This window comes from Phyllopteryx taeniolatus, chromosome 6 (genome assembly GCF_024500385.1).
Source record: "Phyllopteryx taeniolatus isolate TA_2022b chromosome 6, UOR_Ptae_1.2, whole genome shotgun sequence".
Taxonomy (NCBI): domain Eukaryota; kingdom Metazoa; phylum Chordata; class Actinopteri; order Syngnathiformes; family Syngnathidae; genus Phyllopteryx; species Phyllopteryx taeniolatus.
In genome coordinates, this window is record NC_084507.1 from 8,209,285 (window position 1) to 8,231,568 (window position 22,284).

At 41.7% G+C, this 22,284-nt stretch overlaps 1 protein-coding gene across 1 annotated transcript in view; it reads right to left on the reverse strand.

Annotated features, from left to right (window-relative positions):
• The window catches only part of LOC133479188 (proline-rich transmembrane protein 1-like), a 31,683-nt gene extending 15,565 nt beyond the window's left edge, over positions 1-16,118 (reverse strand). Inside the window, exons 1-2 of the mRNA XM_061775793.1 lie at positions 15,845-16,118; positions 15,111-15,338 (exon numbers count right to left, since the gene is read on the reverse strand). Of these exons, the coding sequence (XP_061631777.1) occupies positions 15,111-15,338; positions 15,845-15,982 (366 nt within the window). The 5' untranslated portion in view covers positions 15,983-16,118. The remainder of the gene's footprint in view (positions 1-15,110; positions 15,339-15,844) is intronic.
• Between the last annotated feature and the right edge of the window lie 6,166 nt (positions 16,119-22,284).

Here is a 22,284-nt window from a genome sequence, read left to right on the forward strand (position 1 = left end):
GAATTATTCTGAAGTTAAGCACTTTATTTGAACATGTAATACTTGCTTTTTATTTACTTGGTCTTATTTTGAAATTCACAGCCCTACTTTTATTTAGTAAATGAGAAAACACACAGTTGTGCTCATATGTTTTATAACCTAGGCATAATTTGTAAAATGGAAACAATTCTTTAAAGAAAACATGAAGGGCCAGTCGAAACACATTTAATCTTATTTTAATGGGATTCAAATTAAACTGCCAAGCATTTCAGAAAAGCATTATCATTAAACAAATAAAAGTGTACACCTTTCTCATAACCTCTAGGTGGCTGCATAAATGTATAAAATGTGATTTTTTTTTCCATTTTCCCCTATACCTACCGTATGTGGAATGCGCACTATTGATTTTTGACTATTTTTTGGGGGAGGGGGCGCATTATACATGAGAAATTACGGTATACAACGCTTCTTGGCCAAAGTCAGCTTACAGAGCTGAGTTCCAGCCAAACATACAGAAAATGCTTGGCTGGAACTCAATGGCACAGAGGCACTTACTGTACCAGGTATATACTGTACATGCAACAACACCGTCCATTTGTGGGGAGGTGGAGTCTCGCCCATGTGACTTTGAGTAGAAACAGAATACAACCTAGATGGATCACCAGTCAAATACTGGGCACGTAGAGACAGACTACCTTTCAAATTCACAACTTCATGAGTGGGAACTGACGCCACCTAATCTGCACAGAAGTCAGTTAGGTGAGCCACAACACTTTTTTTTCTTTTCTGGCCCAGATATGAAAAGCTGTTTCTATTAAGATTGAATCACAACAGGATTATTGGTATAAGCTACTGCCAATAGTAAAAGAGCACACAGTATTAAAGGCAAGAATGTTGTTCCATAAGAACCCAGTTTGGGCCACTTCCATTAAAAGGTTTTGGACCAAACAACCAATATATGTGTAAGGGGGTTGCACGGTCGTCGAGTGGTTAGCACATTCGCCTTAAAGTTCTGAGGTTGGGGGTTTGAATCGGGCCTTCGTATGTGGCGTTTGCATATTTTCCTGTGCTAAATGTAATGTAAATGTGAGTGTGAATGATTATCTATAAGTGGGATTGGTTGAGGAAAATTTTGTGGTGTACCCCGCCTCTTGACCAACGTCAGCTGGGATAGGTACCTGTTACTTTATTGAGGATAAGTGGTATAGAAAATGGATGAATGGATGGATGGATACGAATCTAAGAAGTTAGGTAGGGCCAGCTGTAACATTCTTTTTGTTTCTCGAGAACTGTATACTAATTTGTCAATCAAGTTCCTTAAAGAATGACTTTGGAAGAAAAACTAGAACTGGTTGGAGTAAATATAAAATTTTAGGCAGAATAACTATCTTAGAGAATTCATTCAGAGTAGACAAGAGTAGAAGAGTACACCAAATCCTTCTTAATTCACCCAAAGAAAATGTTTACGTTATTATGGAATAGATCTTTATAGTTGGCTTTCATGAGCTTTGTACTTGTACTCCGGCTTCCTTCTACATTCCAAAAACATGCTTAAAGTTAATTGAAGACTCTAAATTGTCCGTACGTATGAATGTGAGTGTGAATGGTTGTGTGTTTATATATGCCCTGTGATTGGCTAGCAACCAGCCCAGGGTGTATTCTGCCTCTTTCCCAAAGTCAGCTGGGATAGGCTCCATTACACCAGCGACTCTAGTGAGAAAAAGCGGTAAAGGAAATGAATTTGATATAAACAGCAGTAGGTTGTGCACATAGGCCTACAATGAACGTTTATGGACTTGGAAAAGACTGCCTCTAGTTATACTGTGTAAATCCCCGTTGGACAACACCCTTTATAACATCATTTTAGCAGGTTTTTTTGTCCACTTTTCAAAGACACATTGATAAAAGGAGTCTCAGAGTTTGGAAAAACTAATCATAAATCGGTTTCAACTGTACGAGAACACTGTTGCAGACCAAATTCCTGCCACGCTACAAATTTTGACAACAAATGACAACTAACAACAACAAATTCAACTAATCGTTGCAAGTTGTCCTCATGACACTGCACAACTTGAATTTGGTCCAAATTCAAAATGAGTCAACTGACTTGGAATCAGCCTTGAAATGGGGTGGTTTTGCATAGTGTATCAACTTTAGACTACAGACATTAATTGTGTTGACAGTTCTTTCAAAGACGGTGTTGTGACACACTTATTAGTTCCAGTGACCACCAGTCATTCTATTTATAGAATCAGCCTGTACACAATGATCCCACTGAGACCTGATGATATATGATCCATCATATCATGCAGTCCCCACAGGGTACCCTCAGAATATGCGATCTCGTTCGATATTTGCTCACCTACCATGACTCACATATGAATTTAAGTGACATCCCATTCCTAATCCATCAGACTCAATATGACGTCGGTCCATCCTTTGCAGCTATAACAGCTTTAACACTTCTGGAAAGTTACTAATTCATCCCAAAGATGTTCTATTGGGTTTTAGGTCAGGACTCTGTACAGGCCAGTCAAGTTCATCAACACCAGACTCTGTCAATGAATGTCTTCATGGACCTTGCTTTGTGCACTGGTGCACAGACATGTTTGAAGAGGAAGGGGCCAGGTCCAAAATGTTCCCAAAATCTCTTGGTAGGCTGAAGTATTCAGAGTTCCTTTCACTGGAAATAAGGAGCCAAGCCCAGCCTAACCAGTCGGCCACCGTGCCGCCAGGATGTTTCAGTATTGGGACGTTTTTATTCTTTTTCTAACAAAACTGTACATTTTGTCCATTCAACTAGAAGGTACTGATGCACCTTCTATGCCTTCATACAGTCTTTTGTGTTTGTGAGAAATCATTTACTTATTTTCAGTCAGATGCAAGAAGTGTTCATGTTCCTTTAGAAAGTGTCACAATTTGGGTTGTGGAAAGTTTGTGCTCTTGTGGTTTTCCTCTCACTTGCCTGACCTTTCTTTGTGCATGAGTGGGAGTGGGCTGATTCTGACTTCAGATTGTGTCTTATTTTTTCAAATTGTCCAACCATCCATCCATTTCCTGAACTGCTTATCCTCACTTGGGTCACGGTCATGCTTTATCCTATCCCCGCTGACTTTGGGCGTATTTTTCAAATTGTGTTTATTGTATTAATTTGACGATGAAAACAAATTCCATAATAAATACATACATTAGTATAATAATTAAATGTTGCACATACAGCAGATGTTTCTTTTGCAAAATTATACAACGTCCTAAACGTCAACCTGCAGGGCGCTGTTGGAAATTCAGCTACTGTGGGTCGAAGTCGAAGTCAAAGAAGAAGAAGAAGAAGAGGTGGAAAGCGGGTTCTTCGGCAGAAAGAGAAGAGGAAAACACAGAGCCTAGAACTGAATGTGGGGACTTTGAATGTTGGGACTATGACAGGAAAATCCCGGGAGTTGGTTGACATGATGATTAGGAGAAAGGTTGATATATTGTGTGTCCAGGAGACCAGGTGGAAAGGCAGTAAGGCTAGAAGTTTAGGGGCAGGGTTTAAATTATTTTACCATGGTGTAGATGGGAAGAGAAATGGAGTCGGGGTTATTTTAAAAGAAGAGTTGGCTAAGAATGTCTTGGAGGTGAAAAGAGTATCAGATCGAGTGATGAGGCTGAAATTTGAAATTGAGGGTGTTATGTGTAATGTGATTAGTGGCTATGCCCCACAGGTAGGATGTGACCTAGAGGTGAAAGAGAAATTCTGGAAGGAGCTAGATGATGTAGTTCTGAGCATCCCAGACAGAGAGAGAGTCGTAATTGGTGCAGATTGTAATGGACATGTTGGTGAAGGTAATAAGGGTGATGAAGAAGTGATGGGTAAGTACGGTATCCAGGAAAGGAACTTGGAGGGACAGATGGTGGTAGACTTTGCAACAAGGATGCAAATGGCTGTAGTGAACACTTTTTTCCAGAAGAGGCACGAACATAGGGTGACCTACAAGAGCGGAGGTAGAAGCACACAGGTGGATTACATCTTGTGCAGACGATGTAATCTGAAGGAGGTTACCAACTGTAAGGTAGTGGTAGGGGAGAGTGTGGCTAGACAGCATAGGATGGTGGTGTGTAAGATGACTCTGGTGGTGGGGAGGAAAATTAGGAAGACAAAGGCAGAGAAGAGAACCATGTGGTGGAAGCTGAGACAGGACGAGTGTTGTGCAGCTTTTCGGGAAGAGGTGATACAGGCTCTCGGTGGATGGGAAGAGCTTCCAGAAGACTGGACCACTGCAGCCAAGGTGATCAGAGAAGCAGGCAGGAGAGTACTTGGTGTATCTTCTGGCAGGAAAGGAGAGAAGGAGACTTGGTGGTGGAACCTCACAGTACAGGAAATCATACAAGGAAAACGGTTAGCTAAGAAGAAGTGGGACACTGAGAGGACCGAGGAGAGGCGAAAGGAATACATTGAGATGCGACACAGGGCAAAGGTAGAGGTGGCAAAGGCAAAACAAGAGGCATATGATGACATGTATGGCAGGTTGGACACTAAAGAAGGAGAAAATGATCTATACAGGCTGGTCAGACAGAGGGATAGAGATGGGAAGGATGTGCAGCAGGTTAGGGTGATTAAGGATAGAGATGGAAATATGTTGACTGGTGCCAGCAGTGTGCTAGGTAGATGGAAAGAATACTTCGAGGAGTTGATGAATGAGGAAAATGATAGAGAAGGGAGAGTAGAAGAGGCAAGTGTGGTGGACCAGGAAGTGGCAATGATTAGTAAGGGGGAAGTTAGAAAGGCATTAAAGAGAATGAAAAATGGAAAGGCAGTTGGTCCTGATGACATTCCTGTGGAGGTATGGAAGCATCTAGGAGAGGTGGCTGTGGAGTTTTTGACCAGCTTGTTCAATAGAATTCTAGTGCGTGAGAAGATGCCTGAGGAATGGAGGAAAAGTGTACTGGTGCCCATTTTTAAGAACAAAGGTGATGTGCAGAGCTGTGGCAACTATAGAGGAATAAAGTTGATGAGCCACACAATGAAGATGTGGGAAAGAGTAGTGGAGGCTAGACTCAGGACAGAAGTGAGTATTTGCGAGCAACAGTATGGTTTCATGCCTAGAAAGAGTACCACAGATGCATTATTTGCCTTGAGGATGTTGATGGAAAAGTACAGAGAAGGTCAGAAGGAGCTACATTGTGTCTTTGTAGATCTAGAGAAAGCCTATGACAGAGTACCCAGAGAGGAACTGTGGTACTGCATGCGGAAGTCTGGAGTGGCAGAGAAGTATGTTAGAATAATACAGGACATGTACGAGGGCAGCAGAACAGCGGTGAGGTGTGCTGTCGGTGTGACAGAAGAATTTAAGGTGGACGTGGGACTGCATCAGGGATCAGCCCTGAGCCCCTTCCTTTTTGCAGTGGTGATGGATAGGCTGACAGATGAGGTTAGACTGGAATCCCCGTGGACCATGATGTTTGCAGATGACATTGTGATCTGCAGTGAAAGCAGGGAGCAGCTGGAGGAACAGTTAGAAAGATGGAGGCATGCACTGGAAAGAAGAGGAATGAAGATTAGCCGAAGTAAAACAGAATATATGTGCATGAATGAGAGGGGTGGTGGGGGAAGAATGAGGCTACAGGGAGAAGAGATGGCAAAGGTAGAGGACTTTAAATACTTGGGGTCAACCGTCCAGAGCAATGGTGAGTGTGGTCAGGAAGTGAAGAAACGGGTCCAAGCAGGTTGGAACGGGTGGAGGAAGGTGTCAGGTGTGTTATGTGACAGAAGAGTCTCTGCTAGGATGAAGGGCAAAGTTTATAAAACAGTGGTGAGGCCAGCCATGATGTATGGATTAGAGACAGTGGCACTGAAGAGAAAACAGGAAGCAGAGCTGGAGGTGGCGGAAATGAAGATGTTGAGGTTCGCTCTCGGAGTGACCAGGTTGGATAAAAAATTAGAAATGAGCTCATCAGAGGGACAGCCAAGGTTCGATGTTTTGGAGACAAAGTTAGAGAGAGCAGACTTCAATGGTTTGGACACGTCCAGAGGAGAGAGAGTGAGTATATTGGTAGAAGAATGATGAGGATGGAGCTGCCAGGCAAGAGAGCTAGAGGAAGACCAAAGAGAAGGTTGATGGATGTCGTGAGGGAAGACATGATGGCAGTTGGTGTTCGAGAGGAGGATGCAGGAGATAGGCTCTCATGGAAAAGGATGACGCGCTGTGGCGACCCCTAACGGGACAAGCCGAAAGGAAAAGAAGAAGATACAACGTCCTAAATCTGTATTAACTGGATCCTGGATCCTAAATGATATGTGACAGCATTGTTCATCATCCATGAGTGTGCTTGCATCATGGAAAATTGCAGTCTTTTATAGTTACAGTCAGTACACAATGGTATCATTGTTACAATATGTACACACCCTTGTACGTTAGGTTATCATCCAACAAGCCCCACTGCAAATTTAATTTACCACCTGTCGCCTGATGGCCCACATTATGCAACTGTGACACATAGTCGCACGCAAGGCCAATTACGAGGTGTGCTGGAAAAGTTGCAGCACTGGTACGACAAAAGATATATTTCAAATCCAATCTTCGAACAACAAGTTCAATGTGATCTACCAGCAGATCTGCAAAGTTTAGGTTGTCATATTGAACATTTTTGGCAGACAGAAATTTCTGGAAAACCAACACAGTAAAATTTGCAGTGAGGAAATTAACAAGACACATCTGATGCCATGTGCCTGTTAAAACAAGTGCTAAGAAAAGTCTAGCTCCACCCTCAGACCAGCAACAGCTGCTACCTTTCACCCACAATGAAGACCACCACCACAAGAAGAAAATGTCTGGATATATGTATAGACGTATATATAGAAGATAGTGTACCCATCAGTAGCGGGTTTGTGAAAACAACAGTGCGTTTTACAATTGAATGCATTTACAACATGTATCACTGTGTTTTTTTAAAATTTGTTTCTTAGAGTAGGCACAGGAAATTCTGCTTGGTGCATCTCCAAGAATGCACTTTAGGACACTATTAACACCATGGGGACTTCTCTTGTAAAGTACTGTGAAATAAAGAGGTGACAATTTATTCAGACAGTGTGTCCAAAGTGATTTCCCTCCTTTTTTTTGGCAAGGGTATACTTGCCTTAAAGGAAAGCTATTTAAAGTGTGCACTTTCAAATCAACAGTTGTTGATTCTAAACATCTAAGTGTTTTATCGACAGATGTTAAGCAATGAGTCAAATGTGAGTGACTCTTCACAAATGAAGTCCCACTCAAGTTTCCATGACAATTAATTCACATGAGCGAAGGATTAACACAACAAATAAAAGTGTTGTCTTTCACACCTTCAGCAATCCACAATAGTCTCATGTTAACAGCACTGGATTATGGAGGGCTATGGAGGTCCAGCAGTAAGCAGCCATTGAATGCATTGGCTGAAACCTCCACGATCATCATCTTCGTTTCCTTTCGGCTTGTCCCTTCAGGGGTCGCCACAGCGCGTCATCCTTTTCCATGTAAACCTAGCTCCTGCATCCTCCTCTCGAACACCAACTGCCCTCATGTCTTCCCTCACGACATCCATCAACCTTCTCTTTGGTCTTCCTCTAGCTCTCTTGCCTGGCAGCTCCATCCTCATCATCCTTCAACCAATATACTCACTGTTTCTCCTCTGGATGTGTCCAAACCATCGAAGTCTGCTCTCTCTAACTTTGTCTCCAAAACATTGAACCTTGGCTGTCCCTCTGAGTTCATTTCTGATCCTATCCAACCTGTTCACTCCGAGAGCGAACCTCAACATCTTCATTTCCACCACCTCCAGCTCTGCTTCATGTTGTCTCTTCAGTGCCACTGTCTCTAATCCGTACATCATGGCTGGCCTCACCACTGTTTTATAAACTTTGCCCTTCATCTTAGCAGAGACTCTTCTGTCACATAGCACACCTGACACCTTCCTCCACCCGTTCCAACCTGCTTGGACCCGTTTCTTCACTTCCTGACCACACTCACCATTGCTCTGGACGGTTGACCCCAAGTATTTAAAGTCCTCCACCTTTGCTATCTCTTCTCCCTGTAGCCTCACTCTTCTCCCACCACCCGTCTCATTCATGCACATATATTCTGTTTTACTTCGGCTAATCTTCATTCCTCTGCTTTCCAGTGCATGCCTCCATCTTTCCAACTCTTCCTCCACCTACTCCCTGCTTTCACTGCAGATCACAATGTCATCTGCAAACATCATGGTCCACGGTGATTCCAGTCTAACCTCATCTGTCAGCCTATCCATCACCACTGCAAACAGGAAGGGGCTCAGGACTGATCCCTAATGCAGTCCCACCTCCACCTTAAATTCGTCTGTCACACCTACAGCACACCTCACCGCTGTTCAGTTGCCCACGTACATATCTTGTATTATTCTAACATACTTCTTTGCCACTCCAGACTTCCGCATGGAGTACCACAGTTCCTCTCTGGGTACTCTGTCATAGGCTTTCTCTAGATCTATAAAGACACAATGTAGCTCCTTCTGACCTTCTCTGTACTTTTCCATCAACATCCTCAAGGCAAATAATGCATCTGTGGTACTCTTTCTAGGCATGAAACCATACTGTTGCTCGCAAATACTCACTTCTGTCCTGAGTCAAGCCTCCACTACTCTTTCCCATAACTTCATTGTGTGGCTCATCAACTTTATTCCTCTATAGTTCCCACATCTTAAAAATGGGCACCAGCAAACTTTTCCTCCATTCCTCAGGCATCTTCTCACATGCTAGAATTCTATTCAACAAGCTTGTCAAAAACTCCAAAGCCACGCTAGATGCTTCCATACCTCCACAGGAATGTCAGCAGGACCAACTGCCTTTCCATTTTTCATCCTCTTTAATGCCTTTCTAAGTTCCCCCCTTACAAATCATTGCCACTTCCTGGTCCACCACACTTGCCTCTTCTACTCTCCCCTCTCTCTCATTTCCCTCATTCATCAACTCCTCAAAGTATTCTTTCCATCTATCCAGCACACTACCGGCACCAGTAAAACACATTTCCATCTCTATCCTTAATCACCCTAACCTGTTGCACATCTTTCCCATCTTTATCCCTCTGTCTGTCCAGCCTGTATAGATCCTTTTATCCTTCTTTAGTGTCCAACCTGACATACATGTCATCATATGCCTCTTGTTTGGCCTTTGCCACCTCTACCTTTTCCCTATGTCGCATCTCAATGTATTCCTGTCGCCTCTTCTCGGTCCTCTCAGTGTCCCACTTCTTAGCTAACCTCTTTCCTTGTATGATTTCCTGTACTGTGAGGTTCCACCACCAAGTCTCCTTCTCTCCTTTCCTGCCAGAAGATACACCAAGTACTCTCCTGCCTGGCTCTCTGATCACCTTGGCTGTAGTGGTCCAGTCTTCTGGAAGCTCCTCTTGTCCACCAAGAGCCTGTCTCACCTCTTCCCGAAAAGCTGCACAACACTTGTCCTGTCTCAGCTTCCACCACATGGTTCTCTGCTCTGCCTTTGTCTTCCTAATCTTCCTCCCCACCACCAGAGTCATCTTACACACCACCAGCCTATGCTGTCTAGACACACTCTCCCCTACCACTACCTTACAGTCGGTAACCTCCTTCAGATTCCATCGTCTGCACAAGATGCAATCCACTTGTGTGCTTCTACCTCCACTCTTGTAGGTCACCCTATATTCCTGCCTCTTCTGGAAGAAAGTGTTCGCTGCAGCTATTTGTATCCTTTTTGCAAAGTCTACCACCCTCTGTCCCTCCTAGTTCCTTTCCTGGATGCCGTACTTACCCATCACTTCTTCATCACCCCAATTTCCTTCACCAACATGTCCATTACAATCTGCACCAATCTCGACTCTCTCTCTGTCTGGGATGCTGGGAACTACTTCGTCTAGCTCCTTCCAGAATTTCTCTTTCACCTGTAGGTCACATCCTACCTGTGGGGCATAGCCACTAACCACATTATACATAACACCCTCAATTTCAAGTTTCAGCCTCATCACTCGATCTGATACTCTTTTCATCTCCAAGACATTCTTAGCCAACTCTTCTTTTAAAATAACCCTGACTCCATTTCTCTTCCCATCTACACCATGGTAAAATAATTTAAACCCTGCCCCTAAACTTCTAGCCTTACTGCCTTTTCACCTGGTCTCCTGGACACACAATAGACCAACCTTTCTCCTAATCATCATGTCAACCAACTCCCGAGAATTTCCTGTCATAGTACCAACATTCAAAGTCCCCACATTCAGTTCTAAGCTCTGTGCTTTCCTCTTCTCTTTCTGTCGAAGAACTCGCTTTCCACCTCTTCTTCTTCTTTGACTTCGTCCCACAGTAGCTGAATTTCCACCGGCGCCCTGCAGGTTGACTGCGCCGGTGGCGGATGTTGTTAACCCGGGCCACGACTGATCCGGTATGGAATTCTTTGGATGAACGCTCATATTTGTTTGGCAAATTTTTAAGCCGGATGCCCTCCCTGACGCAACCCGCTGCATTTATCCGGGCTTGGGACCGGCGTACAGTTTGCACTGGCTTGTGCCCCCATAGGGCTGCATTGGCTGAAACCTCCACGATTAATACGACAATTGCTTCTGCCGTTTTCTGGTCAGAAATTTATGAAACAGAATTCAAAACAAATGATCGGTAGGAACGATAGTCAATAGATAGCTGTTTTCATCTCACAATCAAAAGCAGACTGACTACACACACAAACACAAAAAAATTTATTAATATGAAATATGAAACATGTTCGGATACCTACCAGAGATAACAATGATAATCTAATAATTTATAATAGAGAATAAAAACATATCAATATAATGCCCCATCTATGACGATTATCTACATTAATCAATTTAATAAAACTTTGGCATCAAAACAAGAGCCCAGCAAATTGAAAGAAAGATCCCATGGCACTAAAATAGTGTTTAAAAGTGACAAACTGATGTATTGAACCATAATTTAGTTTTTATTTGATCAAAGTCATATCATCAAACAACCATCCTTAAAGAAAAGAAAAAATACTTATTAAAGTTTGTATACAAATAGCTGGGTCTCTAGAGGGCCTGCCTACCCATCAAGTGTTAAGTTAAAACCAACTTAATCTTTTGTTATCTGGCTATTTCTGAAAAAATATTAATTAATGAGATGTGTTCATATGCCACAAAAATGCTTTCTTAATCGTGGGTGCTCGCTGATTTTCCACACTCTTGGCTCTACTTCTACTCGTAGAAGAAAGCAGTCAGCTGCCACGGAAACCTGCTGTCGAGCAACGCAAAAGACAAGACAGCTTGAGTTCCAGCCCGCTAGTTGTCATTATAACGAAAGCTAGGCTTGCCATTTAGCCACCAGTATGTGGGGCGGGATGATTGCATGGGACAGATCTGCCCCTAAAATAAACCAATCACAACATGGCAAGAAATGTGGCATAAAAATAAGTCTGTAATTTTTTATCTTTTTGGTATTTTGGCAACAGTATGACACAGACATGTCATTAAGCCCTAAGAAACCTTTTTAAAAGTGAAAAAAATATATTTTGTCTTCTGCAATATCAAGATCTGCCAAGCTGGTAGAAAGATGGGTCAATGTAATAAGCCTCGCATGCAAAATATTATTTATACACCAGGATTTTTAATTGTTCAGATTTGCCAATTTGCAATTTGAAGAATTTGGATTTTGTTTTTCTTATCACATATGTTTTATGTTGTCCGAGTCAATTCCCAAAAGAGGAAATATTTATGCATAATCAACATCCACTCAAGTATGTTTTTGCTCTGGCTTCCAAAAACCTTTTTCAGAGCAGCTGTTGCAGCAATGTTCCAGGAATTTGGATGGGAAGTGGCTGGGAAAGTAATGTGAAAAGAATGCAATTTGCACTGCAGATTTCAGTTTTACAAATCTCGTAAAACGTGTTTTAAAAAATACTATTCATGAATAAGTGAGCGCTTGAGGTCCTGGACAAACTAGCTCACATTGTCATAGGAAGAATAAAACTAGAAAACTGCCTCCGGGACCACAGCATGTTTGAGAATATTTGGTTTAATCCTACTGTCAAGTGAATCAAAGTGAGCCTAAATTAGCTAACTCCACTGTAAAAAACAAAAAAAAACAAAAAAAAACCTATAGAGTTTACCCAATAAATTTAGGGTAACAATTTACAGCCACTTTAATTTGGGAAATTTAAACCACAAATTTTGGTGGAAGAATACCTTAATTCAATAGCAATAAAATCCAAAACTTGGATAAAGTTTACCACACATTTGTGATTACAGTTCAACCACAGCGCCTGAGTTGAGGTGGGGGCTAGTATACTCTGTGTTCTCGCAGTATATTTATTTCACTGATGCAGGTCGGCCTATTTTGGCATCATCGAGTCTTTCAAAGCAAGTGTAGCAAACAATTAACTTCTAGAACGAGTCAAATGGCCAATCAGTGAGTTACCTACACGGACAAATTTGTCACACATACAGTTGGCTTTCTTTCTCTCAAAGCTATTTTGGTGATTGAATTAGCATAAAGTACTTTGAAAATGTCACAGACAAAAGATCAGGTTCCAATGGTAATATTCTTCAGTGCTCATTTTAACCTAATAAAGTTAGGATCAAAACATACATAAAGAAGTCAGTAAAGGTGTCAAACCTTCCAAAACAAAAATCAATGTGTTACATCACCACTTTAAATAAACATTGTCTAATCATTTACATTTAAAGTACATGATGCAAGCACTGCACAAGGTCTTAAAGTGCCACGAGAACTAGAACATTCATCTTAATTAGTTTAAGAAAACAAAACTGCAAAGGGAGTTGTTTTTTTTCTTCAATTATTAAAGCTGACCAAATGGAAGTACCGGTAACTGGTATTTTACCCTAAAGACATATTCTTCCCTCATACGATCGCAATGACTCACTCGTCTACAATTACCCTTTTAACCCAAGTGAGTGACCTGAAGAACAAACTAAATTATAACAAAATTATAATTATAGGAATTATAACAAATTTACCATTATAGCAGGTAATTATAGATTAAACCACTGATTATGACAACCGGAAGCAATTAATGTGTTGTTTACAACTAGTTTTATAAATAATTTAAAATAAAATGTAAATACATTCTGGCAAAAAATAAAATAAAATAAAAAAAAAATAGAAAGGGATTAAAGAAAAGAAATATATATACTAAATGCACGTGAAATGGTTAAAACAAAACGTTTTAGAGGCCTGAGGTTTGAAAGTTTGAAGTGTCTGGCCTGAGCTTCTGGGAACAGACGCAGCGAGAAGGCAGCTGGGGGCGGGGGGGGGACCACCAGCACTTACGAGAATCATGAGCCAATAAACTCTGTGATGTTTAACAGGGAAAGTATCTCAGACAAACCTAAAGGGTACAGACTCATTTTCTAAATTTTATCCTTCTAGCCGTGTCAGTGTCTAACCTTAAAATCCCTTGCGTGCTGAAGAACACACACGGCCACAATGTGATCCAAGTTGCCCCTATTAATTATTGACAAAACTTTGGAGCATTAACCTCAGCAGCAGTTACACGCTGGAGTTCGGTCCCAGGTTTATTGCAATTTTTCTTTTGATAAGAGTTTTAATCTGTTCAGTTAATATTCAACTTGTTGTGCTTTGTAAGTCAATGAGATGTCTCTGAACCTCTGCAAAGTCAGATGACATATGCTCCATCCTTCCCATGGCCTGGAACAGATATGATTGGATGGAATATGGTAGGATGGTTTGAAAAAAAACCCAGGCTCGTGCTGTCCTACCTAACCTTGCATGAACTGATGAAGCCTGTTCGAATGAGTAGCGAAACCTCTTCTAGGACAATCAAAACAGTCCAGTTGTGATCGATTCAATGCCCTGAGAAAGTTATGAAGGAGCTAAGTTTAACTTAGGTTGGCAGCGGAGGTTATGGAGCGTCTTCGCTGCATGTGTAGTTTTTTTTTTTGCCTATTAAAAAAGCGCAAAATGGACAACACAGGTCTCGCTATTGTTTGACAATCAGTATTTTTACATGTTGCAAAGCAGTGAATAATCTATAAGCCATTTATTTCTGAGGATAATGTTTTAAGATTAGTTTGACAAAACAGTGTGTTTTGGGCTTGTAGTTGTTGCCATATTTCCAGGTAAAATTATTAACATAAGCAATTATAAACATTTTAGTTAATTAATTACATAGTTTCTCTTTTCACAACTGGGCTCAGTCCCCATCCTACGAAAGAGGGGGTACTGTATTACCATGGCAACCCCCTGGTTTACTGGATTATATGATACAAATGGATAGGCTGCGAAAATAAAGTCCTGCATCTAAACCAGATTCTCACCAAAATTTGTAAACTTGCATGAAGTTTTTATGTAACACTGACAGCGAACTAACTAACAAAACCCACTTTCACACTGCCTTTCACTTTTACAGCTTTTTTTTTTTTTTTTTTTTTTCCCCCATCTCGCTTATTCTGTACAAAAGGCACGGATAATGCATGGAGAGAAGAAAAAGACAAATATTTGCACAGTGCTACAAGCAGAGTGTGAGAATACATTTTCCCACCCTGTTGCGTTGAAAGCAATCAAATCAAGCGCTATGAAAAAAATGGATGCATGTTTAGCACAGTCCATTGAGTAAATTCCACTTCAGGGCTGTAGGGGGCACTCTGCCACCATATATTGACACTTTGAACAGGTAAACAAACTTAAGAAGACACTTTTTAAACACTGAAAAGGTATTTGACCACACAAAATGCAAGCAATGTAAGTATGGAAAACATTGTATGTATTTTAGTGTCTGTGTGTTAGATTATGGCCTGATTATGGGGTGGCGTGTGACCCCGCAAAGTCTTGTGTGAGCGTCTGAATGTGTGTGCTGTGGCCGACAGCAGCTCCTGCATGGGAGCTCACTTATGCTAAACTGTTCTCCGCGCTTTCAATAAATGGGACCCCCGCTATTCGCGAAGGGAGGCACTGCGAATAGAGAAAATCCGCAAATAACTGACGACCAAAAAATCACATCATCATCATGTTAAAAGTGATCTGTGATATAGCGGGGTGCAAATAAGCGATCCATGTGTAAATACTAATGAGTGTAGGGGTGTGGGGGGGGGGGGGGGGGGGGGGGGGGGGGGGTGTAAAGGCTGCTAATGACTTCAACTTACATTAATTGAGTAGATGAGGGCTGCGATTCCGAGGGGCAGGCAGCAGCACAGCATGGTGAAGATGGAGTAGCACATGTAGTCATTGACGGGGGTCTCCAGCGGGGCCCGGGTCACGAGCACCGTGGGCTGGATGGTGACCGTGCCGGCCTGGAGTGGGTATTGTTGATCCGCCGTGTACTGCTGCTGCCCGTACGCGGCACCGCCATATGCTGGCGGATAAATAGACTCCTGCAAGGGAATACACAAGGAATATTGCATTGTATTTCCAAGAGTCAGCATTCAAAGAAACACACAGATGCCAATTGTCGTCGACGTGTTTTTCCATCGCAGGTGACTGAATTTCTGTCAAGATGTATTCATCTTTTCAGTCTTGTGCAACTTTACCCACTGAGGCAAAGCACTTCCTTACTCAAAACCGAAACAGTCAATACAATAAAATAATGTAGATTTAAGGCAAGATAGGGCCGGTAATTAAAGTGTTTGATATGCCTTTTTAGAGCGCAAAATCTTTCTAAGGTCTATTTGAGTTGCAGCGCAAGTTCGACGAAAACTATTTTTATTATTTATTTAATTTTTTTAATCAGTAGGAGCGTTCATCAATTTGTTAACTTTTCTTTCAAATTAGAAAAAGACGTTGTATGAACAAATTAACACCGTTTGACAAAAAATAAAATACAAATACACTAATAAATACAATCAAATTAAATTGAGTAAAAAAAAAAAAAAACGTTTACCTGCGGATGGGGAGGGAAACAACCCGGTCCCGGCTGGGGGTATCCCGGGTACAGATTGTCCCGGTAAGGTGGCGGGGGCGCCTGGGCCATGGAAGACTTCTCATCTGGCCATTGCTTAGGAGGGGCGCTTGGGTCCATAGCAGTCTGCTTTCTTAATGGACGTTTATAACGAGGGCAATATCCTTTTATTATATTTGTTTGTACGGCAGCCACTCCCAAGTTTACCGAAGTTTGACCTGATGGTATTTGGAGATTTGACCAAATGAGAAGGGGGTCGACTTTCTAGGATGGCGTCAAATTCACCAAATAACGGCCCCGGTATCCTGTCGAGACTTTCAAAATAAAGGCGACAAAACAGGTGCAATAACACAGCACAAGGCGAATTCATCTGTAACAAATGTGTGGTATCCTGAAGTGATCAGAACATACTATTTGACAGCAATTCAGCAACAGCAAAGAACAATTAGCGTTAAGGAAACGCACACAATTTTAAAACACAAATCTTATATCGTACAAATTGGTTAAAAAAAAAAAAAAAATGAAGAGAACCTGATTGTAATTCATTCCATAGTTCGTGGCGTTTTCCGGAGACAAGACGATTATGTCACACTTTAAATGTGAAATGAGCGCTCGTCGCGAAAACGGAATCCATCCATCCATCCATCCATTTTCAACACCACTTATCCTGGTTAGGGTCGCGGGACGCTGGAGCCTATCCCAGCTGACTTCGGGCGAAAGGCGGACTACACCCTGAACTGGTCGCCAGTCAGTCGCAGGGCAGCGAAAACGGAAGGGAATAGTCGAACTCGACGAACAGGCTGAGGAGAAGGCGCTTTCGTGTTCTGCCATCTCTACATTACAGATTGCGCCACATATCTAATTGAATCATAATACCAATAAGTACAAAAGTGAGCCAGCTGTTGATGAGCGTTGCCCAGCAACCATACTAGCGCCACACACTGGGGAGCGTCATTTAAATGACGATGACATTGATCCAATAGAAACAGAATTCTAACACACCATCGCGCCATCGAGATGAGTGCAGTTGTTATAATCGCCACTTTCCGCCATGCAGGATGTTTGGAAGGAAAATGAATGAATGAATTTGGCATGATATGTTGACGTTCCGCCGTCGATCGACGTAATGTGGTCGGGACACATTACGACCCCTGAGCGGTCGGCGTCGGGCCACCAGTAGCAGTCATCGGAGGCTCGAATCAAAATGTGCAATACGATGTTTCACCTTCTCGGGGCGCTAGACTTACTCCAGCCTCTGGAGCGCGCCCGAGTCTTGGGCAGAATACGCGCAAAGCCAGATATGAGAGGGAACCGCAGTGTATTTTGTTCATACTAGGCATTACGGTAATAGGTCGCCAACTCGCGGCGAAAGTCACCTTCAAAATAAAAGCTTCCCAATAATACGGACGTCAGTGCTCATTAAAAAAAAATCTGAGTTATCGCAACACCAGTCCAGGGGCCTCATGTACAAAAGGTGCGTACGCACAAAAACGTGGCGTACGCATCAAGAGTGACATGACCGTGGAAATGTGCGGTGCCTCACGCCAACTGCATGGTTGGCGTGCGCACGTTTCTGCAGCTTTTGGTGCTTTGGCGACACTTAGAGGTGATGCTGGGAAACTGCTCTCAAAAATCTGCACACCAGAGACGCGTGAATAATTAGCACTGATGAACAATTCAACATTTGAGCTGGCAGCGCCTCGCATGGCAGCAGTCGGTGTATGAATTGACACCATGAAACAGGAAACAAACTGGAAATGTGAGTCGAAAGGATTTCACAGAATATAGCCAGTCTAGGAATCATATGGAATTCAATATGGATATGAAATATGAAACATGTCAGTCAAGGTGCACCATAAAAGACTTGTTTAATTGATTATTATTATTTCTTTAAGAGAGTAATGATTAGAAAGTGGAGAGAGCCCAGAGATAAATATAAGCCAAATTAACCTGGGCCATATATTTTCAAGACCACTTTAATATGACTTTATTGTTTAATTTAAAAGTAATTGAATAATATTTTTCTCCAACGATTTTAGTCACGTACTGTAGGTGCCCATGATATAATCTCTGCAACTTCAAAAGTATTTTGGAACAAACAGTTATTGTGTTGTGAGCCAAAGTCATATAATTAGCCTCTATACGGATCAGTTATTATTAATTAAAAGTGTTTTATGTGTCTCGAAGGGGAATAATTTACAGTCTTGCAGTAATGTCAATCGAAAGACACTTCACTATCTGAGTCACAACAGAGTAATGGGCCGATTTGCCACCCTTAAAGACAGATTGCATTTCGACACTTCCGCCCACCAAGTAGCTAGCGATTGCAGCTGTTAATTTGATTGTGATTACATTAACCCCTCAGAGGGAAATTCATCCATCCATCCATTTTCTGAGCCGCTTCTCCTCACTAGGGTCGCGGGCGTACTGGAGCCTTTCCCAGCTGTCATCGGGCAGGAGGCGGGGTACACCCTGAACTGGTTGCCAGCCAATCGCAGGGCACATAGAAACTAACAACCATTCGCACTCACAGTCATGCCTACGGGCAATTTAGAGTCTCCAATTAATGCATGTTTTTGGGATGTGGGAGGAAACCGGAGTGCCCGGAGAAAACCCACGCAGGCACGGGGAGAACATGCAAACTCCACACAGGCGGGGGCGGGGATTGAACCCCGCACCTCAGAACTGTGAGGCTGACGCTCTAACCAGTCTGCCACCGTGCCGCCAGAGGGAAATTATTGTCTGTAATTCTTTTGTTAATTGAAAATCATGGGCTTGGCTCATGGGCTAAAATATGAGCCGCCAGAAAGTGAATTTCAATCGTTTATATTTGAATTGCTAAACTTGAATTATTGCATTCAAAAACATCATTTGAAAAACACAATTAGAATCTTTATTGTTTAATTTGGAATATTGCATTTAAAAACTGAATTTGAGTAGTATTTTAAATTGAACATTGAAAATGTATTAGTTTGGAACTGAAGTCCAATAAACCGGATAATGAATGTAAGATTATTTTATCCGCAACAAAAATTCAAACGATAGCTTTTCACATTCAGTCTGATCATTTCAGATTCAGTTCCGAGAAATTCAACTTTCAAATTCGCTGTGACAGACATCTGGGTACTTTAGGAATAGGAATCGATCTGAGATCCACAGAGCTCCTCTTCGGTCAATCAGCGCTTTTGTTTTTGCGCACGTGACATAGGGCCTCTCCGGAAAGTCAAATCTTCTAACCAGCTACGGTACTTTAAAACCTCCATACCACCTTTCCTTAACCTTTGTGGAATGCATCATATGGCGTGAAAGAGATAGAAAGGTGCTTCCCTTTAGGAAAGGACCGTTTATTGTAGGAACATATCACACCGAAGTGACTACGTCCCCCCCCAACATAACGTCATCCAGGGATTGAACTCCAACAGCACTGTTTAAAATGACTTTCGTGGGTTTACGTGAATAAACTGTAGCCCAGCCCTTGTCCATTTTTGGGACTTTGATGTTTTTCTAGACAAATCAGTTACAATCAAAGGTTAGAGGGCTCAAATTAGGGCACACAGATTTGAACAAGTTAAAACATAAATACACCCCAAACATTTTTTTTGTGTGTGTGTTTTCCACTCCCCAATGCTTTGGTTCATTCAGTATTCATAGGAAAAATTAATTATAATGGGAGTCAATCTGTCATTAGAGAGATATGAGTATAGTCAAGGTTTATCTCCTATTTCTAATAAGTTAGAATTGCACCATAGTGTCATTTTAAAGTTTGATTTGTTCAGAACTGTCACTAAATTTAAGCCATCTAATATTTGATTTTAACTGATTTGTCTTTGACGGAAAACATCAAAGTGCCCAAAATGCCCCCCAAAAATGGGCAAGGGATGCATCAGGGCTGGATATGTGCTGTGTGATGTTTCTGCCCTTAGGTGTCAGTAAAGCCTAGTGCATGGAGCTCAATGGCTGGATGACGTTATGTTGAAAAGAAAAAAAACTGAAACAGAAAGATTTGTTCCTACAATACATTGTCCTTTCCTATGGTCGAAAGGAAGCACCTTTTTTTTTTTTTTTTTTTAATCTCTTTCTGACCATATGACCCATTCCACAAAGGTTAAGGAAAAGTGGTATAAAGGTTAAAATACTGTCGCTGGTTAGATTTCAAAAACCAAAGCGCTGATTGGCCGAAGAGATCAGTGTTTCGCCGATCGATTGGTATTCCTAAAGTACCCGGATGTATGTCACAGCTAATTTGACATTCAATTTGTCAAACTGAATCTAAAATGATTAAACTGAATGTAAAAACATTTCATCTGAAGTTTCATTGCGGATAAAATAATCTTACATTTGCTTTCAAGTTTATTGGACTTCAGTTCCAAAGTAATAAATAAAATTTCAAATTACACTATTCAGATTCAGTTTAGAAATGCATCGTTTCAGATTAAACAATACAAATTCAAATTATGTTTTACAAATTAAGTTTTTTTCATGCAATTATTCAAGTCTAGCAATTCAAATTCAAATATAAATGATTCAAATTCAGTTCCTGGTGGCAAATATTTCAGTCAATATCGGCTGACTTTGTGACAACAGTGACCTTTTTTTTTTTTTTTACATACACTGAAACAATTTCAAACAATGATTTTTCTCATTTTGTGGTTAATGCTGTCAACATACCTCCTGTGTTTGTGTACTGTATTAAAAAAATAGACTGAAATAACACTAGTAAGCTAACAGTGACTTTGAACTTTTACTCAGTATCATATTGTTTTAAAATCTGTCCAAAAATGTTACAAAGCAATTTCTCAGTCTCAGTCTTCGTTAGCTGTTTTAGAAATGTTGTGCTTGTGCACTACATTCGCTCACATCCTGTGCATCTCCTGGGGGCTAAGCCCCACATAGCCATAAAACCTTGTTGTGCCACTGTCTGCTTCCCTTATTCCATGAATCTATTTCTGACCCCCATCCTGCATGTCTTCTACAGAGGGCGACTTCATTAAATTCCCCATACGTACATATGCCAGTGATTTATATCATTTCTGAATGGAAAACAATTTCACGTGGCAACGGTTAGTTCATTTTGTGGCTCTCCCTCCCCAAACAAAGGTTCAGAATGAATGTGGACCTCTGTGGTCATCATATCAGCAACCATGTCATCAATAGGGCAATTAAAAATAATAATAATAATCTGCAGTCTAAGCATATTAAAACGCTCTAGTGTTGTTAGTGTACCTTTCCTGTGACATTTTTAGACATTCATTGGAATGACTGTGGAGGCACGGTGAAAGACTTGTTAGCACATCTGCCTCACAGTTCTGAGGACCGGGGTTAAAATCCCAGCTCCGCCTGTGTGGAGTTTGCATGTTCTCCCTGTGCCTGTGTGGGTTTTTTTTTCCGGGCACTCTGGTTTCCTCCCACATCCCAAAAACATGCATGCAAGGTTGATTGAAGACTCTAAATTGCCCATAGGTGTGAATGGTTGTTTGTTTTTATGTGCCCTGCGATTGGCTCGTGACCAGTTCAGGGTGTACCCTGCCGCTCACCCAAAGATAGTTGGGGTAGGCTCCAGCACGCCTGCGACCCCAGTGAGGAAAAGCGGCACAGAAAATGGATGGGTGGATGGATGGATGGAATGACTGAATTCAATACCCACAAAATGTTTCAGTCGGCCAAGATCTTTCATTCTAAACTTTTCTGCCAGGATGTCTTTGACATCCCCCAAAACCTCTCCATTGCTCACTGCAATGATTAAGTCATTAGAACCAAATGATTATTATCACCTTCCCATCATTTGACTCTTTGGCATAAATACAGTGGTCTGCTTGGTTTTGTGTGAACCTGTTGTTAAGCAACCTTTATTCTAATCTCGTCCTGATTGCTTAAGTCCGTAAACTGATGTCTCTAGTTTAGTACACCACGCCATCGTCCTTCTCTTCATAACTCTCTGGTGGATTATGCTGTTTCACGTCCATTTGTTGTAGTAGCAGATGTGCATGTGACGCTTTCTGTAACACCACCCTTATACTTGCCAGATTTGCCATGGGTAAAAACATCTCCCCATAGTCTATTCCCTTTCTCTGTCTGTAACCCTTTGCCAGAAACTGTGCTTTGTACTTGTATCTCGCATCTACACCCCTTTTGATAGCGTAGACCCACGTATCCCCTACGTGATTAAACTCAGTGTTTATAAATGTGTATTTAATATCAGCGTTTGGTCCAATATACTAATTTAGTGCTTTCAATACAATCAAATGTGCAAGTGTCCCGAGAACTGTATGTTGTTTTGCTGCCATCTATAGGTCAGGTGCATTTACAACATAGGCAGGTGCAAGCGTACTGTAGTTACTCTACAGAGAAGTCAATTGTTTTCATAACGGCAACATCAGAACGGTATACCGCCACTGTTGCTGCCCTGACTCAGTCAAAGCCTT